General features: G+C 33.3%; 7 protein-coding genes across 10 annotated transcripts in view; 4 read left to right on the forward strand and 3 right to left on the reverse strand.

The window, feature by feature from the left end:
• Positions 1-58: 58 nt before the first annotated feature.
• On the forward strand, positions 59-4,687 carry LOC109608980 (zinc finger protein ZFP2). Its single transcript, XM_049963167.1, has 9 exons — positions 59-168; positions 227-364; positions 424-585; positions 636-803; positions 991-1,332; positions 1,454-1,958; positions 2,051-2,236; positions 3,958-4,380; positions 4,435-4,687. Exons 1-9 carry the CDS (start codon positions 151-153, stop codon positions 4,545-4,547), a joined length of 2,055 nt encoding a protein of 684 aa, XP_049819124.1. The 5' UTR covers positions 59-150; the 3' UTR covers positions 4,548-4,687.
• A 1,286-nt stretch (positions 4,688-5,973) lies between these two features.
• Positions 5,974-7,254, reverse strand: LOC126264715 (uncharacterized). Its single transcript, XM_049963757.1, has one exon. The coding sequence runs from the start codon at positions 7,098-7,100 to the stop codon at positions 6,231-6,233; it is 870 nt and encodes a 289-aa protein (XP_049819714.1). The 5' UTR covers positions 7,101-7,254; the 3' UTR covers positions 5,974-6,230.
• Positions 7,255-7,308: 54 nt separating this feature from the next.
• LOC109609004 (uncharacterized) lies at positions 7,309-8,052 on the forward strand. Its single transcript, XM_049963759.1, has 3 exons — positions 7,309-7,467; positions 7,526-7,693; positions 7,778-8,052. The coding sequence occupies exon 3, from the start codon at positions 7,844-7,846 to the stop codon at positions 8,039-8,041; it is 198 nt and encodes a 65-aa protein (XP_049819716.1). The 5' UTR covers positions 7,309-7,467; positions 7,526-7,693; positions 7,778-7,843; the 3' UTR covers positions 8,042-8,052.
• LOC109609003 (GPI mannosyltransferase 1) lies at positions 7,929-9,623 on the forward strand. Its single transcript, XM_020025615.2, has one exon. It carries the CDS (start codon positions 8,070-8,072, stop codon positions 9,528-9,530), a length of 1,461 nt encoding a protein of 486 aa, XP_019881174.2. The 5' UTR covers positions 7,929-8,069; the 3' UTR covers positions 9,531-9,623.
• On the reverse strand, positions 9,612-10,780 carry LOC109609005 (eukaryotic translation initiation factor 6). Its single transcript, XM_020025617.2, has 3 exons — positions 10,592-10,780; positions 9,912-10,532; positions 9,612-9,852 (listed from the first exon to the last, which is right to left on the reverse strand). Exons 1-3 carry the CDS (start codon positions 10,696-10,698, stop codon positions 9,843-9,845), a joined length of 738 nt encoding a protein of 245 aa, XP_019881176.1. The 5' UTR covers positions 10,699-10,780; the 3' UTR covers positions 9,612-9,842.
• A 390-nt stretch (positions 10,781-11,170) lies between these two features.
• Positions 11,171-13,982, forward strand: LOC109608982 (regulator of chromosome condensation). Of its 2 annotated transcripts, none has more exons than XM_049963754.1 (8): positions 11,171-11,462; positions 11,522-11,605; positions 11,668-11,867; positions 11,922-12,101; positions 12,169-12,385; positions 12,737-12,886; positions 12,942-13,214; positions 13,267-13,982. In XM_049963754.1, the coding sequence occupies exons 2-8, from the start codon at positions 11,539-11,541 to the stop codon at positions 13,455-13,457; spliced, it is 1,278 nt and encodes a 425-aa protein (XP_049819711.1). In that variant the 5' UTR covers positions 11,171-11,462; positions 11,522-11,538; the 3' UTR covers positions 13,458-13,982. The 2 variants fall into 2 exon arrangements, with proteins under 2 accessions (XP_049819711.1, XP_049819710.1); XM_049963753.1 differs by having other exon boundaries at positions 11,173-11,462; positions 12,169-12,400.
• The window catches only part of LOC109609001 (dendritic arbor reduction protein 1), a 109,981-nt gene continuing 104,730 nt past the window's right edge, over positions 13,701-18,951 (reverse strand). For all 3 annotated transcript variants that reach the window (XM_049963755.1, XM_020025614.2, XM_049963756.1), the window contains exons 2-6: positions 17,729-18,112; positions 17,414-17,670; positions 16,857-17,080; positions 15,551-15,610; positions 13,701-15,469 (exon numbers count right to left, since the gene is read on the reverse strand). In XM_049963755.1, the coding sequence (XP_049819712.1) occupies positions 15,279-15,469; positions 15,551-15,610; positions 16,857-17,080; positions 17,414-17,670; positions 17,729-18,112 (1,116 nt within the window). In that variant the 3' untranslated portion in view covers positions 13,701-15,278. The remainder of the gene's footprint in view (positions 15,470-15,550; positions 15,611-16,856; positions 17,081-17,413; positions 17,671-17,728; positions 18,113-18,951) is intronic.

Here is an 18,951-nt window from a genome sequence, read left to right on the forward strand (position 1 = left end):
GAACCGTTACGATCAATGTTTTGTAAACAAAAGTTTATCAGTGTATTGTAAAGTGAAATTACTTTTTCAATAAAAGTGTACTATTTAAAAGGCGGTTATTTAAAAATAAACTAAAAGTTACAATAATATAAACAATAAATATGTTTTAAAATGGAGACACCAGAAGAAGTAAGATTCAGTTACATTATAATTCTTGGTGTTTTTTATTGTTAGTACAACTTTTTAGGAATACATATGCCCTATGTGCAAAGAAGAATTTTTAAGCAAAGCCTCACTAGAAGAACATTACAAAGCGCATCCTTTGCCTTGTAATTGTGAATGGAATGTCACTCAGGACATGAAGCAAAATGATAAAAAGAAAAAAGTATGAGATCTAATCAGTTTATTTAAATTAGGATTACAATTTTAATTTATTTGTTCTAGAATTGTAAAATATGTCTAGGAATAGCAACAAAAGGCAGCAATGTAATTTCAAAGCAAGATTATTTCATGTGCAGTGAATGTGGCAAACAGTTCAAGTCAAGGGGAGAACTAACTCATCACATTAACTCAAAATGTGGCACCATTAAATTGTTTACTTGCAAAGTAAGTCCCTAATCTGAATGAAATAATTTAACTATAATTTTGAGTGTCAGGTTTGTGGTCAACAACTCATGACAGCAGGCTCTTTGCATAATCACATGCTGAGGCATAAAGGTGAGAAGAATTTTATGTGCAAGTTTTGTGCAAAATTATTTCTCACTGCGGGACAATTAAAAGTTCATGAAAGGAAACACACAAATGAGAAGGCATTTATATGTAAGGTATGTAATATTAAATCAGGGAACTTTAATAATTAATTGACAATGTCTTTAATTTTGAAGATTTCATTCAAGTAATAAGAAAAACTGATTCAAACATTTCTCCTGGCTTAGAAAAATATTTTACGCTATTATAAGATGTTATTTGGTGTACAATCATTTTATTTTGGTATTCCCTTTTTAATTTTAGGTGTGTAATAAAGGATTTTGCCACAGGCAAAGTCTGATAACTCACAGTTCCATTCACACAGGTGTCAAACCATATCAATGTGAGAACTGCGGCAAATCGTTCAGTTGCGTGGGAAACTTGATAAAGCACAGAAAAAGCCATGCCAAAACTTGCGGATCCATACCGTTGAACAATCACACAGTTAAAAATCCTAACACCCGGATAAAAGTTAAAATAAACACACCTGAAACATGTAAATTAAGAACAAATGGACAAAATAAAAATAAATCCAGTTCCGAATTTCAGCAAACAAATATTAATGAAGATGTGTCATTTAAAATTGAAGATGCAAAACCGGATTCGGTAAAGTTTTCTCACTTGTCATTTAAAATTCATGCATGTCAATTTCAATCAAAATTATGGGCAATTCAAAAGTAATATGATACATTTATCTCAGAGCTAAATTTTAATGTTTACTTTTTAGAGTAAGAAACCGGACTGTTGTTGCGCACCTAACTCACCTTGTATTGAATTTATGCGGGGTAGTTATCCCTTAGAACGTAGCAACTCTTGCTTTTTAGAGCCCATTGATCAATGTCAGAGAAAAGAATCTTACAACAACTTGAGGTCCTTTATAAAGAAGATAGGCGATCAAAACGACCAAAATGCATCAGAGGATTCAAAGAGAGGCATGGGAATAGATGTAAACATAATTAAAGATGGCTTGTTTAGTTTTGATGACGAAAAGGACAAACCCAAATCGATCTTCGCCAGAAGGCAATCCGAAACATTCGCAAATGATCCGAATTTAATGGATGAGAATTTCGACGATATTTCCATTCCGAGTGACAATGAAGAAGGCACCAGTGAATTTAATGCAAATAGTGAAGAACCTGAGGAAGTTGAGGAAAATATTTGCGGGAATAGAAAGCGCAGACGACCAACTAAAGCTGAGACACCTAAAAAACAAGTTAAGATAGATGATTTAAGTAAGTTTTGTAATAAAAAGTGAATAAATTCTTGATGTAACAGAATTTTATTGGTAAACGTTGTTGGAAAAATGCGGATTTACAATTTTTAGGTAAAAATGTTAATTATAAATGTACCCATTGTGAGAAAGTTTTTAAGAGCAGAAGTAATCTTCTAAAGCATGAGTCGGCGCATGACAAATTAAAACAAAATTATTCATGTATAATTTGCAAAACGTGCTTTGATACAAAGAAATTGTGCAAGGAACATGAACGCAATGAGCACGCAGACATTTTGAGTAAGTAGTTTTATGTATTGGTAATTTTTATTAAAATCGTCACGTATCGTATCAGTAACAACAAAAAAAAATTTGTTATCTGAATACTCGATTTCAATGTAAATATTTTGTACATACCTAATTTTTTGGAATTTTACATATAAAAATGCTAACATGTTTACATTGTCCTACATCGAAAATATGTATCGACTAAATTACAGCATAGACAAAACGGTTTTGGTGCATAACAACAGACAAGGTATTGATTAAATTTATGAGTCATATTGAATAAATGTTGTGGCTTTTCTGTGAATTTCCGTTAAAAGTGGGGGAATACCCTTTATATGTGACGAACAATTCGCTTCAGTTTTAGTTCAACCGCCACATGAATGTTAGGTTATATTAGTAAATAACAATGACCTATCCAACTATTTTGAATAACTTTCTAAAAAAACTTAACAAATCCGCCGGTGACTCTTTAACCAGTGATGATTTTGTGCTTTTTTTGACCGAACTTTACGAAAAAACGGACGACTGTTACAGGGAAATATTTGAATCTTTTGACGTTGACCAAGATGGGAAATTGAACGTGGATGAGTTGAATAACTTTTCCGAAAAGTGGCTATCGATCGTACTTAACCCAGTTACTGCACTTTTGATTGTTGACGTGCAAAACGACTTCATCTCCGGTACTTTATCTCTGAAGAAATGTCCAGCAAAACAAGATGCAGAGGCAACCGTTGCACCAATCAACAACATTTTATCCAAGTTGAAATTCGATCACGTATTCTATTCGTTGGATTGGCATCCAGAAAATCATATATCGTTTTTCGAGAACAGGCGCAATTTCAAATTGCATGAAAGCAGCCCTGTCAGTTTGGAAGATGCACAGTTGTTTGACAAAGTAATTTTTGATGGGAAACCACCAATCGAACAAGTTCTCTGGCCAAAACATTGTGTCCAAAATACATGGGGTAGTGAACTTCACAAAGATTTGATTGTTGACAATAATGCTGTTATGATTAAAAAAGGGGTGAACCGTAAAATTGATTCATATTCCGCGTTCTTTGATAATCAAAGAACTTCCATGACAGATCTGGTTAAACATATGAAGGAATCAAAAATCACACACATATACATTTGTGGCATTGCTTATGATTGGTGTGTAGGCTTTTCTGCCTTAGATTCTTTAAGTTTAGGGTTGTGTACTGTTTTGATTGATGATTGCTGCAGAGGAGTGGATGAAGGTGGAATTGAAGATATGAAAAAGAATATTATATCCAAGGGTGGGCTTGTTGTTCAATCATCTGAAGTTAAGGAGTTATTAGATGGAACTGTTAAAAAGCCTGAACAGGGGTATTTCTTATCAAAGTATATTTCCAAGTCAAATTTATAACTAGTCTTAGATCAAATGATTTACTCGAGTTGTGAATATGTACTTACAATTAGAATGTAATGTATTCATTTCCATGTCTTTATTTATATATTTTTTAAATATATTTGTTTTTAGTATATAAGTATTTTTAATTAAACCCAATAATTACAAATTGAGTTGTGTGATTACGACGCAATTTAGATTAGAATTATCATTGTTAAATCCTTGATAAATTGGATCATAAATAAAAATATAAATATATATATTATCTTATTTAAAAGAATGATAAACAAATGCGTCAAAATAAATATTGTTACATAAATTTATTTGTAATAAGACGTAAACTAATCAATTTTTATGATTTTAGCATGTCCGAATTGTGACAAAGTCTTCGCCAACAAAGACTCCCTAAAGGCTCACCGGCATAATTCCCATGATGGTCGGCCCCGCAAAAACTACACCTACATCTGCGATCGTTGTGGCAAATCCTTCCGGCAGAAAGCTCAAATGGTTGTGCACAAAGAACGCGACTGTGCAGACGGACCGTTATTTGCATGTTCGGTTTGCGACAAGGTTTTCAGCAGCGTTTACACTCAAAAGGCCCATATGAAGGTGCATTCCGCCGAGAAGGAGCTTCTATGCAAATTTTGCGGGAAGAAGTTCCGATGGAAGGGGCAGTTGACCATACATGAACGTAGTCATACAGGGGAGAAGCCTTTTAAATGTATGTTTTGCCCTAAGGCTTTTGCCTATCGCGATAGTCTGATAACTCACAGTAGTACTCATACAGGTATAACAATTCCAATTTTTATTTATTTTGAATATTAATACGGTCTTATTTCAGGTATTAAACCACATTTTTGCAAAGGTTGTGGTTGGAGGTTTTCTTGTATAGGTAATTTGATAAAACATAAAAATACTCACATAAAAACTTGTGGAACTTTTTATGATAACTAATTTATATTTATGTATATTCATATTTATTTTTTGTGTATATTTTATTTATGTATATATTTAATTATATATTTTTACTTATTTACATATTAATTTATGTTTTATATTGAAGAGTGTTACTCAATAAAAGTTTTATAACTGCTCTTGCTTTATTTTATTGTTGAAAATATATATTTTTATATTTTATCTATATTTTCTCAATTAGATTTTCATAATCATATTAACAACTACATTGTTAGCCTTAATAATGTCCTCAAATTCGATAAGTTTGGACTGGAAAAATCAGTTTAAATTGGCTTGATGTATTGTCTAAATATGGGGGATTCATTTATTTCTATATGTACTTTATATTCAAAAGCGTTTCTCAATAAAAAGTTTTAGCTTTATTTTATTGTTGGAAATAAGTAAGTAATAAAACAAACAAATTATTATTTTATCATCATTATATTTATGAATTTAAAGTGTTTTTATACCCACATCCTGAACAAAATTATTTTTCAATTATAATGCGTATAGACTCTAGACTATCTCGTTCATTCATCATTATATATATGGGCTGAAATTCGTAGTTATTTCCATATATAATAATAAAATTATTCACAACATCGATATTAATATTTTCATATTGCTTTTTTTTCGGTGACATTTTCCATAACTTATGGCATATTTCACTTTCTGTGCTTGAATCACTGCACTCCTCAGAACTCGATATATCAAAATTGCGCCTTTCCATTTTTCTAAAATCTAATCTAAAACATAAAAATTCAGTATTGTATTGTCACTTTATAACAAAAAACATAGGTCGCTATGATCCATTGCCATTTTCCTTCTGGTAAATTATAAATGGAAGCGGCGTTCAGCAACTTCTTAAGAAATATCCAATTATTCGTTATATAACCGGAACGTCTACTCTCCATGCATACTGCCACATTCCATAATTTGAACAAACTATTATATTAAATTATACTTACCTTTATCTTATTATTTCAGTAAGAAATGTTTTCAGAACATAGAGCAACTACAACCAACACTTCAAATAGTTTTTTTTATTTGCCAATAGATGGCAATTCTATACTGAAATGATTTCGGGATTTTCATGTGGTTCGTAATATACCAGGTTTAGATGTACTTATACGCACTGTTGGCAATGCGGACTGAATTTGATTGTTTCCAAAGAACATTTTAATTCAGTTCAACTAAACAAATTATGGTTTTTGTTTTATTTTAATACAAAAAAGCTATGGAATTTTTCTGATTTCCTGGCAACGAATCTGCAGTAGTTATTATATAAAAGAGTCGCTCGGAGACATAAGACTTTGTATTTCTAGTACAATTTCAAAAGCGATAAAAAGTGCTAAAAATTAAATACCTATTTATTATACATGCATATATTTAATTTTGGAATGATTTTGAAATAAAAAAAAATATCTTACATTGTACTTGTAATCACATTTAATTTCAATCAATGAACTTTGATGATATTTACAATGAAAATACGTAAATTGATGTCTACATAATGCTCTCAACTGAATATCACAAATCAATAAATATTGAGTTTCAGACTAATCATAAATTGTACATATATTGCACTTATAAAGAGTTTTTTTACCAATTCAATTACACAATAATTTATAATCTCATCTCAATTATATACAAAATTATATAATACAGATCAAAATAGAATCTTTAATCATCTAAAACAATGATTTTAGGTTCTTCTTCTATCAATATAACATCATCATCATCATCATCCACATTACCTGAATTTGGATATGCATCATTAACAGACTCTAGTTTTAAAAAATCTGATCCAGTGTGACCATTCACTGCTCCATTTATCTGTGTATCACTATTTTGTGGAATCTCTGATCCTTGATGACAATTTTCTGCTTCTGAATATTTTTTCATCATAGTAGCAAGAGGTAAATCATCACTGCTGCATGTGTCTGAATTAATTGTACTATCCATGATGGGGGTCAAAAAATGTTCAAAAATACTTAGTCCATTTTCAATTGTTTCAGTTGGTTGTTTACATTTCCGTTTCCTGCCCCTCTTCTTCCCAACCTTAGGTGAAACAACTTTTTCAGTTATAGAAGGTGGTTGTATTTTAATCTCAATTTTTTCAATTAAATTTTCATAATCAATCATGTTATTATTTACCACGATATCAGCCTTAATAATATCCTCAAAGTCAATAAGTTCACCTTCATCCAGATTGGAAAAATCAGGTTCAATTGGCTTGATATATACATTGTCTATGTATTTGGAGGCTTCATTTCGTTCTATATGTATTTCAAGAGGTGCCTCTCTCTTTCGATTTGGAGTTTCTGTTTTTGGTTCAAACTCGAAGTCTTCATCTTTATCCGAACATATTTTGTCAATATCCGCATCCAATTCGAAATCATATTGATAATCTTCGGTGAAACTTGTCGGTTTCCTCTGTCTCAAGCTGTATTTTTTTGGAGCGGCTGCTCCAACGTTCGGAATTTCGGCTTCGCTGTCAGTCTCCTCGTTATCGTCGCTCTCGTACTTCTTTCGGTTGCGTTTTCTGACCATTTTGTTTGTTTATATTCTTATTGGATTTGGGGTTATGACTATGGCACGGAAAGAAATAGCTACTTTTGTTTGCAGCGTGACTATGGGTTACATAGCCATTTAATAAACAAAGAGCTGTTCATTTTGACGAATATATTAATCAAGTACACCTTGATTAATATTTCAACAAATAAGATTGCAATTTGCAACCATTGACATTGGTGTGGCAACACTGTTTGTCCAATCTTTCATGCGGATTTTTCCGGCCGGGAGAATTTTTCCAATAAGTCTATTTTAACGTTAATGTTGTTGATAAAAATATAGTGTTTCATGCCCGTAAAAGATCCCTGCAAGCCGTTCGCTTGTAAAATTCAGGATTGTTTAAAAGGTAACACATAACCTACGTTTAAAGAAATTATGTAAGTCAAAATGTTTGTTTTATGCAGCTAACAGATATCAGCAAGAAAAGTGTGACTATGCAATAGAGGAAATGAAAAAGTGCTGCCAAGTTTGGAAGGATAAAAGTTTTGTTTGTCACGGAATGGACTATGAAGGGAAACCTTCCTCATCATGAAGCAGAGGGTATTGAACAATAATCGAGGGCTCATACATAGGTATCCCAGGCTATTTGTTGGTGTTACTACAACTGCTGCACTCTTAGTTTTCTTCTCCAAACCAATTTATGACTCATTTTTTAGTACTGAAGTTATAGATTGGGAACAAATTAAAAGAGAGCACAAGTCTAGATTTACCAAAAAATAAGCATGGAGTCAGTTCAAAAAGCTAAGAATAGATATAGACAATTCCCTATGATTTTAGCAAAGTGTAGTAAAGAAGCCACAAATTATGCTCAATGTGTTTTGAAAAGAGACAATGTTGCTTTAAATGACTGTGTTGAGGAATTTAAGAATTTTAGAAGTTGCTTACAAAAAACTGCTTCCAACTTAAAAACTAGAATTTAGTAAATAATTTTAAGTCGGATTGTTAAAAATGAGTGCAATTCAAAAATTTGTAAATATTAATTACAAAATTCATATAATTTTGTCCTTAGTACTTAGATTTATATTAATAGGTTATGGCATTTATCATGATCAAAATTCTAGTGTTAAGTATACTGACGTTGATTATAAGGTCTTCACGGATGCGTCCAGGCACATCTTGAATAACAGATCACCCTACAACCGCCATACATATAGGTACTCACCAATATTAGCTGGCCTGTTAATACCAAACATTATTCTACATCCATGCTTTGGGAAAGTTTTATTTTGCATAATTGATATTATTGTTGGTTTACTTATACGAAAAATTGTCAAACACAATTTACATGAGTATGACTTGTATGTAAAGAAAACTCAACCAAGCAACAGTAATCAGAAAAAGTTGAAGTACAAGAACAAAAATCGTCAGAAAAATGTGGAGGTCATCGATCGAACCTCTAACATAAGCATGTTGTGCTGGCTGTATAATCCAATGACTATAGCAATTGGTACTAGAGGAAATTGCGATTCGCTGGCAGGGTTTTTTGTATTACTCACCCTATATTTTTTGCAATGTAAGGGACAAGTTTTTGCAGCTGGCTTGATTCATGGTCTTTCAATACATTTTAGAGTTTATCCTATTATATATAGTCTTACAATGTATATGGCTTTGAGCAAGTTTTCATTTTATACAACTGAAGACAGGAGACTGAAAAGGAATTCAAAACTGCCAGCTATTGATAACAAAGGACAATCAATTAATGAACAGTCCGTAGGTAATAAACTCAGCAATTCATTAGCTGCATATAATCATAACGAACGTAAAACAATTTTTAAAAAGGAATATTTGTTATATCTAGTACCTAACTGGAATCAATTGAAATTGGTAGCTGGCTGTATTTTATCTTTAACATTCTTAACTGGAACGTTTTATTTAATTTATGGTTACAAATTTTTGTATGAAGCATATATCTTTCATTTTACTAGACAGGACACAAGACATAATTTTTCCTTGTACTTCTATTTGCTTTATTTGACGGCCTGGGTGAAAAATGTCGGAATTTGGCAGAAAGTGTTAATAGTTTTTCCACAATTGTTGCTTTTGATTGTGTTTTCTTTCCGTTACGGGTTAAATAAATTTTCTTTAAATTTTGGAATTTTGGTTCAGACTATCGTGATGGTGATCTATAATACGGTTTTAACATCACAATATTTTGTTTGGGTGATGGCTATACTGCCACTTTGCTTATGGCAAATCAAAATTTCTGTTAAAAGTGCCATATTGTTGTTAGTCGTGTGGTTTATTGCGCAAGGGGCCTGGTTATTGCCGGCTTATTATTTGGAATTTCAGGGCCAAAACACATTCATCCTCATTTGGATTCAAAGTGTTTCACTATTCTGCGCTAATATTGCCATACTTGGTAGAATGATAATGTATTTTATGCCTGTAGAAAAACCTAAGTCAGAATAAAATAGGTTCATTTGTAGTTTAGGTTGTAGTATTGTATTAGATTTTGCAGTTTGTAATATATAATTATTATTAATAAAAATGTAAACAAAAATGCATCTTTATTTTAAATTCTTATACTTATTCAACATTACAAAATTATCCAACAACATTGAGGTAAAATAAAATATGAATGTCTTGTATTTCTTTTATAAAATATTAAGTCACATAATATTATTAGCTCTTCATGTTTATCTTCTAAAACAATGCTGTTGTAAAACATTGATGACTCATCCATATTAATAAAAAATAACAGGAAATATATTTTCTTATAATTTATGACATGCTGCAACAAAAAGTAAGTTAATTACTTCATTAATCACCTTATAAACAGTAATAATTTACCTTTCAATTAAAGTAGCCCTCATGTTGGATGTAATATTTGATGGAGCAGACTCATTCAACTTAAAGACTGATTCAATTACTGTAAGTTCTGTGGAAGTTGTATCCATGCCAGCAAAAGCACACCAATCATTCACCACAAGGCCAGCTCCTACTACTTCACTACCTCTGTTTACTGTACCAGCCACAAGAGGCACTTGTAGTAAAGATGATAGTTCTTCTTGGTCAACTATGCTTGTGCTAGGATGTACTAATCCACCTTGATTACTTAGGACACAGTATGATCCAACTAAAACATTGGTGGCAATGGTTTGTCTGAATACTTCCACTTTCAGTGTGTCTGCAATTATTTCTTCTGTTTCTCTGTCTAAGTCAGGGTGTACTAAGGCTACATAGTCATTACATGCTATAACATTTCCCAATGCGGATAATCGCTCTTCTATCCTCTGTACTTTAACTGATTCTGGAAGTGCGTTTCGGATGTGCTGGAGTTCTGTATCTAAAGTGGTGCTCGGCACCAGCAAACCATTTTTATTTCCAACACACATTCTACCTATAATTCTACATCCCGCCAATGATGCGTGGACAACGGGTATTGTTTCTTGTAACTCACCCTCGAACGCACTGAAACACAACATACAGTAATTAATTAATATTGCACAATGTGTTCGTATTATGTTTACCTGTAGAAATTCTCTGATCCGCCTATGCCAACCAGGCAATAAGCGTTGGTGAGTTTTGAAAACACACCGATTTCATTATTGTTTTCGAACTGGACACGCAATGCCATTTTAAAAAACTGCGAATTTTTAACGGTATACAGGCACGGCAACACGCTTTTAACCTCAACAAATGACTGATTGTCAGTAAAGTGGTGTGAAGTTAGCCGCTAAAAGCGCCAACAATTTATGGTACATTATTTGTTTGAATTATGGTTACCAAAGAAACGAATGAAACTTTTAGATTATATCGGTAATAAAACTTATTACTTGATTCTTATAAAGAAATATTAATGGTTATATTCTTTGCTTAACATACTCTGCTATGTTGCCGATGTGTACAGTACATTCAAGTTTTAACTATATTTGTTAACATAATTTTAATTTTATTTAGACAATGTCTGTGATACTACCACTGTCATAAGTCTCGGTAAATCTTTTACCATATATTGAAGTCTTTAAAATGAATGCGTAATATTTTTACGACAGAGAAAAACTATGATGCACTTTTTGTAGAGGAAGAAGACAAAATAAGTTGGAACCTGATTTGTGTGGAAACGAACAGGTTAGGTTGCGCGCGAATCTTATTTACCTCTCGCTTCCACTTACATGAATTTATATGTTCAACTCTGTCTTGCATATATGAGAGAGGTCTATTGGTCATTCTATTTTGAACACTCTAACCGGCAGATGTCCTAACTATTCAGTTGATTCTTTTCCCGCTTACAAACTTCCAAAACTGTTGACCCCAAACTACTGTTGACTTAATTTTGTATCTTTGACTGTTGTTTATATTTTATGTTGTATATATTGTGAAGTATCCGTAAAACTTAAGGTAAGTTCATTCAATAACCTAACTTTTTCCATGCCCTAATGTTGCGTTTTATATTTTAGTATTTTTTCTATTAACGATGGCCACAAAGCGAAGGAGAGCAAGTACAACCGCCACGGCAACAAACAGAGCCAAGAGGGTGAAATGTACGTAAAAATTTAACTCATTTAAGTTAAATCAAATGTTGAATTGTTTATTTTTATTTCAGTTACACTTGATAGTGCTAAAATACCAGAAACTAACGTTGAAGGAGTACTGCTTGTGACTGGAGCCGGCGAGACAGGTCAGCTTGGTCTTGGACCTGATGTTTTTGAAAAATTAAGGCCAACTCTTGTAAATCTCGAACATGATATTGTTGACGCTTGTGGTGGGGCTATGCATACAGCTTGTTTGACAAGTGAAGGAAAAGTAAATGCTTATACATATCAGTTAATGTTTGTAAATACAATTGGGGAATTTTAGGTGCTTACTTTTGGATGTAATGATGAGGGGGCATTAGGAAGGCCAACAACTGGAGAAGATGATGAATTTGAAGCTGGTGAGGTTGCATTGCCAGGAAAAGTTATACAACTCACCACAGGAGATTCTCACACAGCTGTTTTATTAAATGATGGTAGGGTGTTTGCTTGGGGTACATTTAGGGTAAGTATATTTATATTGGATCTGATTTTTCATTAATTAACTGAACATGAATTAATTTTTTTTTAAGGATTCACACGGAAGTATGGGTTTGACAGTGCGCGGTAATGAGAAAGAGCCGTATGAAATTATCAAGGATCACCACATTGTGAAAATAGCCTCTGGATCTGATCACTTGGTCTTCCTTACCAACCGAGGCGAGGTGTATACATGCGGGAATGCTGAACAAGGTCAGCTCGGACGCACGTCTGAGCGCGGCAGCACAAGAAATGCCCGCGCCGGTCTTGGTAAGGGGGCAGTAGGTATGGACACATCAGCCAGAAGAAGGCATTTTTTTATTATTTATTATTATTTGGCTTATGTGATTTTGCATGGGTTGTGGAAAATAAATAAATAGCATGGTTTTATGTTGTAATGTTAGTTGTTTCCATTAAATTAAATATGTTTAATTCATAATAATTATATATGTATGGCCTATGAGGCAAATGATAGATTATATTTAATAATAATTATTATATTAGAGACAAATGAATCTCTACAACAGATATAATATGCAGCCATTCTTTTGGTGAAATGTTATAATATCTTTATTTACATATTTATTATTATTACATATGTATAATTAATTCATTTTACAGAAAAATTACTACAGCCTGCTCCTATATCTTTAAAACCCAGTTTAAAGTTACACTTTGACAATATATGGGCTGGTTCTTATGGTACATTTTGTAAAGTGGCAGATAAAGATGATATTTATGTCTTTGGCTTGAACAATTATAACCAATTAGGTAAGTTCTAATCAGCATGTTTCCAATAAGGAGTTGCAATTGATGGTTTCTCCAGGCCTTGATATTGTGGGACCTCAATACATGCCAGTCATGTCCAAAGACTTTTCCAAATACAAGTGGAATATGATAACATGTGCCCAGCATCACACCATAGGACTAACAACTGAGGGGAAGGTTATGGCGATTGGTCGTAGAGAATATGGAAGATTAGGATTAGGAGAGAACTGCGAGGATGCCAAGGAATTAGTCGAGGTTTCAACGCTAACTGACAAAAAAACTATATGCATCGGAGCAGCGTCTTCTTCATCCTTTGCAGTGACTGAAGATGGTAATCATTTTAGTACAGTCTGTTAAAACAAATATTAATCTTTCTTTTGCAGGAGAATTGTACTCTTGGGGCATGGGTAACGGAGGAATCCTGGGTTCGGGTGCTGAAGATGATGTATGTGTGCCCACTCTGGTCAAAAGTAAACAACTAGTTGACCGCAAGGTATTCCGTGTTAGTGTTGGTGGTCAACACACAGTTATCCTAGCCGTAACAAATAACAATAACAAGACTAATGGTAATTAGTGAGTTTTAAAAGACAAATACAAAAGTTTAGATTTAGATTTCAAATTATGGAATTGACAACTTAATTTATTCTGAATAGTGTGATTGTAAACAAGAGCTCAATTTTGAATGTTCTTTGTAAGTTTGTTAAACTTGTTGTCTTTTTACAGTCTATTGATGTGATTACAATATTTACTTGACTTGTTCAGCAATTACACTTCTAAGAAAATTACACTTGATTCAAATGTTTCATAATTTATTAAAAATGAATAAAAGTAAAAATATATTTTATGGTATGTTATTAACAATTTAAATAATGGTTTATTATTAAGGTTAACCTGCTTTGGACTAGTTAATTTGTCCTATGAATAAAAGGACTTTTATCCATATTGTGTCGAACAAATGTTTTATCTAGGTACTGTTGTATCTTGTTATAGATTTGTATTTTTTTGTAACTGCCATGAATGTATTGAATTGTATTTGTTGAGAACAACATATGTTAATTGTGTTTAAATTGTTTTGCAATAATAGTCATGACATTAATAATGTTTTGTTTTATTTCCCCTTTTTTCTTGTATGCAAGGTGTGCAGTTGAAAAAGAAAGTAATGGTGATGAATTATGATTTGTATCCCATGACTTTTTATGGACAGTATTTATACGTAATAAAACTAGTTTTAAAAATAAAACTGTATTAAGTGAAATTATACAAAATTAAAAAAAAAAAACAATCTAACTACATTATGTGTACTCTACCTTGCTCTATTCATATAAATAACATACATAAAGTACAAATAAATGTTAATAAAGAGATTTGTGTATTTAAAGTACTTACATTTAAAGATATAAATATACTAGATATGCATAGCAGATTTTAACTTAAATAATATACTTACAAATATTGGAATTACTTGACTAGTTTCTAGTCAGTTTCTCATTTATGTACAGTTTTTAATATTCAGTGTACATATTTGGTAACTTCATATACTGAACATTGTATACGACATTTCAGGAGTCAAAATTTGTCATTTTGTGCTGCGAGTTTCCACAACAAAATTAATTTATCGAACATTTTTTGTTAAGGAGACAAACTCTGACTACTATACATATAAAATAATCTTCAATAAAAATATATTTATATATATAAAATCACAAATAATGGGTAAAATTAGATGGCAATATTATTAAAAATAAAATCGTTCAAATTTACAAATAATACAGCTAGTGATAACAAATAGTTCACAACCAAAATAATATTAGTTTTTACAAATATATAAAACAAAATAAACTTTATAAATATAGCGTTATTAAACAACAAAATGGCCAAGGCAAATCAACCTTCAAAACAGTATATGCAAACTCTCATTTGCTTATTGTACCAAAACATTGATTTTTTTTATTTGCCTTATTTCCAAAATACACATTTTCTATAAATACAAGACAACTCTAATAATAAACCACTGGTTACACACAGTTTGAATCACAAAGTATGAAGGCTCTTTAATATCTATAAACTGATCTATGTTAAGAATATTTACGTTATAAGTACACTGGGAAAGGCCTCTAAAATTTAATTCAAGGCATTCGAGTGATGAGGTACGTTTCTTTTGATAAAATTTACAAAAAATAATAACGATTTAATGTTGAGATCGTATATATTTGGACGGGACAAATTCATCTCGGACTAAATGTCCAACGCAAAAACAAAACGAGTCTCCAACCCCCCATCAGTGATATATGCGTCGGGGATGCGAGAAATTTGTTCCGGCCCAGTTGCGAAGGAATGTTTGTGTTCGATAAATAATAAGTGTTAGATTAATAGTAAGCAGTGACACTGTCTGCTCTCATTTGGACGTTTTGGGCAGGTGACGTTTCATGTGCAGCGCCAGATGATCGGACCGGGCAAAGGAACGTTCGCAGACGCCACATTTGAATGGTTTGGCTCCGGTGTGTTTCCGGTAGTGGCGGGTGAGCTCGTCGGAACGTGCGAATCGCCACTCACATTCGGGCCACTGGCATTGATATGGTTTTTCTCCTAGAAAATGCAAATAATTATTAGAACATGAATCATGTACTGTTGTAGAAGACTTATTTTGATTTGAATATTTGTAATTACCTGTGTGTATTCTTTGATGTGCTTTTAAGTGTGAGCTTTTAGTATAAACTTTTGTACAACCTGTAAATAAAAATTAAATTATAATCATCAAATAATAGATGGAGAGAATATGAATATATACTTATATAGTAAATTTAATTTGATTAAATTAATGATTCTGTTAGGATAATTGTAAAATTAAAATAAACTGAAGTTCAGTAATTTACGGATATTAAACTTAATAAATATGTATGTTACATATCATTACAATTTGCAGTTTGTGACTCACTTAACAACCCACTCGCTCTAAAAAGTCATTTCCAGTTAATAAATTGAACATATTCTTGTCATAACTGGTTCTTTTTCCAATTGGAATATCAATCAGACACCGTAGAAAATCAATTACCGATTATATTGTTCGCCGCCGGATCAGACATAAAAATCAAATAAACACTCTCGAACAAATAAACAATGTAAATAAAAAAATAAAAACGTTAATATTATACAGACGATATGCATATTGGATTAAATGCTAATGCATTTCAGAATACTAATCAGGAAATTAATGACAGAACTTTTTCCAAACGCCCACGTGTAAATTATGAAATTTCTCCTGTGCCACGGCGTTGTCCGCCGATGCAACGGGTAAATATGGGTTCACGTGTGTTTTAAATTCCATCGCATACAAATGTACCATTTGCATTTCATTTGTGCCGTACAAATTGTATGGTTTGATTGTTCAGCGGAAAATGTAGGTAGGACTCAGTTTCGCCAGGATGAATATGGAACAGGAACGATCGCATATTATTTGCATTGATGTGAATTTCAGGAAAGTTTCAAAGCTCTTCCTGAATCACACCAACTCGTATCACACAACAAATCAATATTGAACAAACTTGTATATAATTTGTGATTTATTGCCAGAGATTTTGAAAATGTGTTAGATATTTCAATGATTAGCTTTCACCTTGTTTTGATAAGGAACATGTTTAACAACCACTTTTACCATATACAAAATGGAAATGTGGGAAATATCTTAATTTGTTTTTTGTCTTATTCAATTTAAATTAATTTAGTAGGTTTAGTAGTTGCCTATTTAGCATAATAAGGTTAATTATTTAATTTTCTCAGTTTATTTGTTTATATTGAAGGATATTAAATTATTATTACGTTGTGAAAATATTTATTTAACTAAAAATAACAGATATAAATATATCGTTTTTCTATTACATGCTTTCCCAATAAATGAACTCAGTCTAGACATCCAGAAATCATTTGTCCTTAATACAAGTAAGGGGTTGGAAGAAACGACCATTAACGAACGTACCTATAAAATCACAATGGTGTATCCTACGTTTCTCCAGTTCGGGGTTGTTTCTACGATTGTATTTGGCGGTGGGTCCGCCCGCCACCCTCGTCACTACCGTGGGCGGGGTCTGTTGGGGGCAGCCGGGAGCGGGATAGGGTGGCGGGGGCGTCCGCCGGGGTAGCGCGCCGCCTGGCGAACCGGGCTCTGAACTGGGGGGCGTCAGGGGTGACACGTACATCAGCCTGGAAAAACGACACCGAGGTCAAATCAGATTGGTGGTGGCGCGTTAAACGTCAACGGTCTCCACCCATTCAGAGAGCGGGGTTCATCGATTTTGAGAAGGAAAAGGAAACACGAAACAAAGGGGCAGATAAATGGAGATAGTACAGTGAAATGACTCCTTTCATAAAATAAGTAAAAACAATAAGATTATAATTATATTGATAAAATAATAATTATGTTGTTAGGATTAGACCAAATAAATTCAGCTATTTTTATTGAATTTAGTGAGGTGAAATTGAAAATCTGAACGAAAAGAAGTCAGTTTGATATTTTATAATTACTTAGTTCTTTACCTATTCATTGAGTAAAGGGCGTTTCCGGCTTGTGTGGGTCCGGGTGGACCCGTCACATTATTACTATATTTGTACTGGGGGTGAGTGTTGTTGTTGTGGGGCGGCGCATGGTGCATAGGTGGCTGTTGCGCCTGGGGGTGGTAGTGCTGCTGTTGCTGCGAGTGGCCCGAGTGCGGGCTGGTGGGTTGAGGGGGTTGTTGGTACTGACCGGTCGGCGTACCCATTAGGTGTAACGTCGGACCAGGCTGTTGTATCACCTAAGTACAAACACTCAATAAATAATCCATTCCACTAGCCACTTTATTAAATAATAACCTTTTCGGTTTTAATTTCTAGGGGCGATAAAAGGGGGGAGGGGGTCGAGGCACATCCGACGCCCAGGTCGTCCACTGCCTCAAGTTTGACCTGGCCGGCGCCCACGCCCAGCATGTTCGCGTTCTCGGGATCGATGTTCTGTATGCTGCTGGCAATGTCCTCCCACAGGGGCGGGCGCAGGAACACGTCGTCGTCTTGGGCGGGCGCCGTCGGCGGTAGACTTCGCATCGAGACATAGCTCATGGCGGGCGCCTGATGGCCATGCGCCTGAGCAGACTCGAAGAAGTCCTCGATCTGGAACGTGTTGTCCCTGCGCGGTTTCTCGAGCTCCTCCGGACGTCGCTCCCATTCCTGCTTGCACAAGAACGTGTCCAGGTCGCTAGTCTGAAAAAAAATATCAGTTAGTATCGATTACCAACAATATATGCAATTAATTTCTTTATCATGTGTATTTTAAATAAGGTCCAGAAATACTTCACGTTCTTATTTTTACCCATTTCTCAAAAAATTAGATGATGAGTATGTAATCCCAAATTATAACTTAAACCTTAAATCTATAAAATGTGTTTGGATTCATAAATGTGAAAAAGACGCAAGAAACAACTATAAACGTGTTTCAGAGTAACTGAAGCTCAAAATATATTGTGACAATTAAACAATATTGAATACCAAAATAATATAGTAAAACTAAGTGGAAAATACAGAAGCAATTTAGTTGTCAATAATGTTGAATACTGTACAATTTGATAATTTAAATAACATACAGTATCAAAAATGATGAACGTGTCTACTCGCGTATTGAGACGGAACATCAATACCCCTTTGTAAACAAAAAAGAAAGATATACATGCAATTATGTGGGCGGGCCGGACTGACTGGAGGGGATCATTTGGTTTTGCTGCCTTTAGCATGCGGTTCGTCTCCGCAGACGAGTCGGTGTCTTTGAACACTTGATTTAATTATTTCTAGTTTTTTTTACTTATGCATTTATTTAATTTATTTAATTTTTGGGATACATTTTTATTTTGAAAAAGAACTTTATTTTTAGAATACTTATTTTTGTTTTTAATATCGCATATGGAGAGTTACTATATGCATTTGCAAAGATTAATTTATATTGTGCGCAAGGGCGCACTAGCACGGCGCATTGTATCTGAGAGTAGGGATTCCTACTACCGGGCAAAATTTTTCTCTCTTTGTCGTGCATCCATCTCTTACAACAT

This window comes from Aethina tumida, chromosome 2 (assembly GCF_024364675.1).
Source record: "Aethina tumida isolate Nest 87 chromosome 2, icAetTumi1.1, whole genome shotgun sequence".
NCBI classification, from domain to species: domain Eukaryota; kingdom Metazoa; phylum Arthropoda; class Insecta; order Coleoptera; family Nitidulidae; genus Aethina; species Aethina tumida.

Bases quoted from the DNA above. Each gene is read 5' to 3' on its own strand.
- LOC109608980 (XM_049963167.1), top strand. The intron at 586-635 runs GTAAGTCCCTAA...TTTGAGTGTCAG, and splicing joins TTAAATTGTTTACTTGCAAA to GTTTGTGGTCAACAACTCAT. The intron at 1,959-2,050 runs GTAAGTTTTGTA...TACAATTTTTAG, and splicing joins AGTTAAGATAGATGATTTAA to GTAAAAATGTTAATTATAAA.
- LOC126264715 (XM_049963757.1), bottom strand. From the start codon at position 7,100: ATGGTCAGAAAACGCAACCGAAAGAAGTACGAGAGCGACGATAACGAG.
- LOC109609004 (XM_049963759.1), top strand. From the start codon at position 7,844: ATGGAGTCAGTTCAAAAAGCTAAGAATAGATATAGACAATTCCCTATG.
- LOC109609003 (XM_020025615.2), top strand. From the start codon at position 8,070: ATGAGTGCAATTCAAAAATTTGTAAATATTAATTACAAAATTCATATA.
- LOC109609005 (XM_020025617.2), bottom strand. From the start codon at position 10,698: ATGGCATTGCGTGTCCAGTTCGAAAACAATAATGAAATCGGTGTGTTT. The intron at 10,533-10,591 runs GTAAACATAATA...GTTGTGTTTCAG, and splicing joins GGATCAGAGAATTTCTACAG to TGCGTTCGAGGGTGAGTTAC.
- LOC109608982 (XM_049963753.1), top strand. From the start codon at position 11,539: ATGGCCACAAAGCGAAGGAGAGCAAGTACAACCGCCACGGCAACAAAC. The intron at 11,606-11,667 runs GTACGTAAAAAT...TTTTTATTTCAG, and splicing joins CAGAGCCAAGAGGGTGAAAT to TTACACTTGATAGTGCTAAA. The intron at 11,868-11,921 runs GTAAATGCTTAT...GGGGAATTTTAG, and splicing joins GTTTGACAAGTGAAGGAAAA to GTGCTTACTTTTGGATGTAA.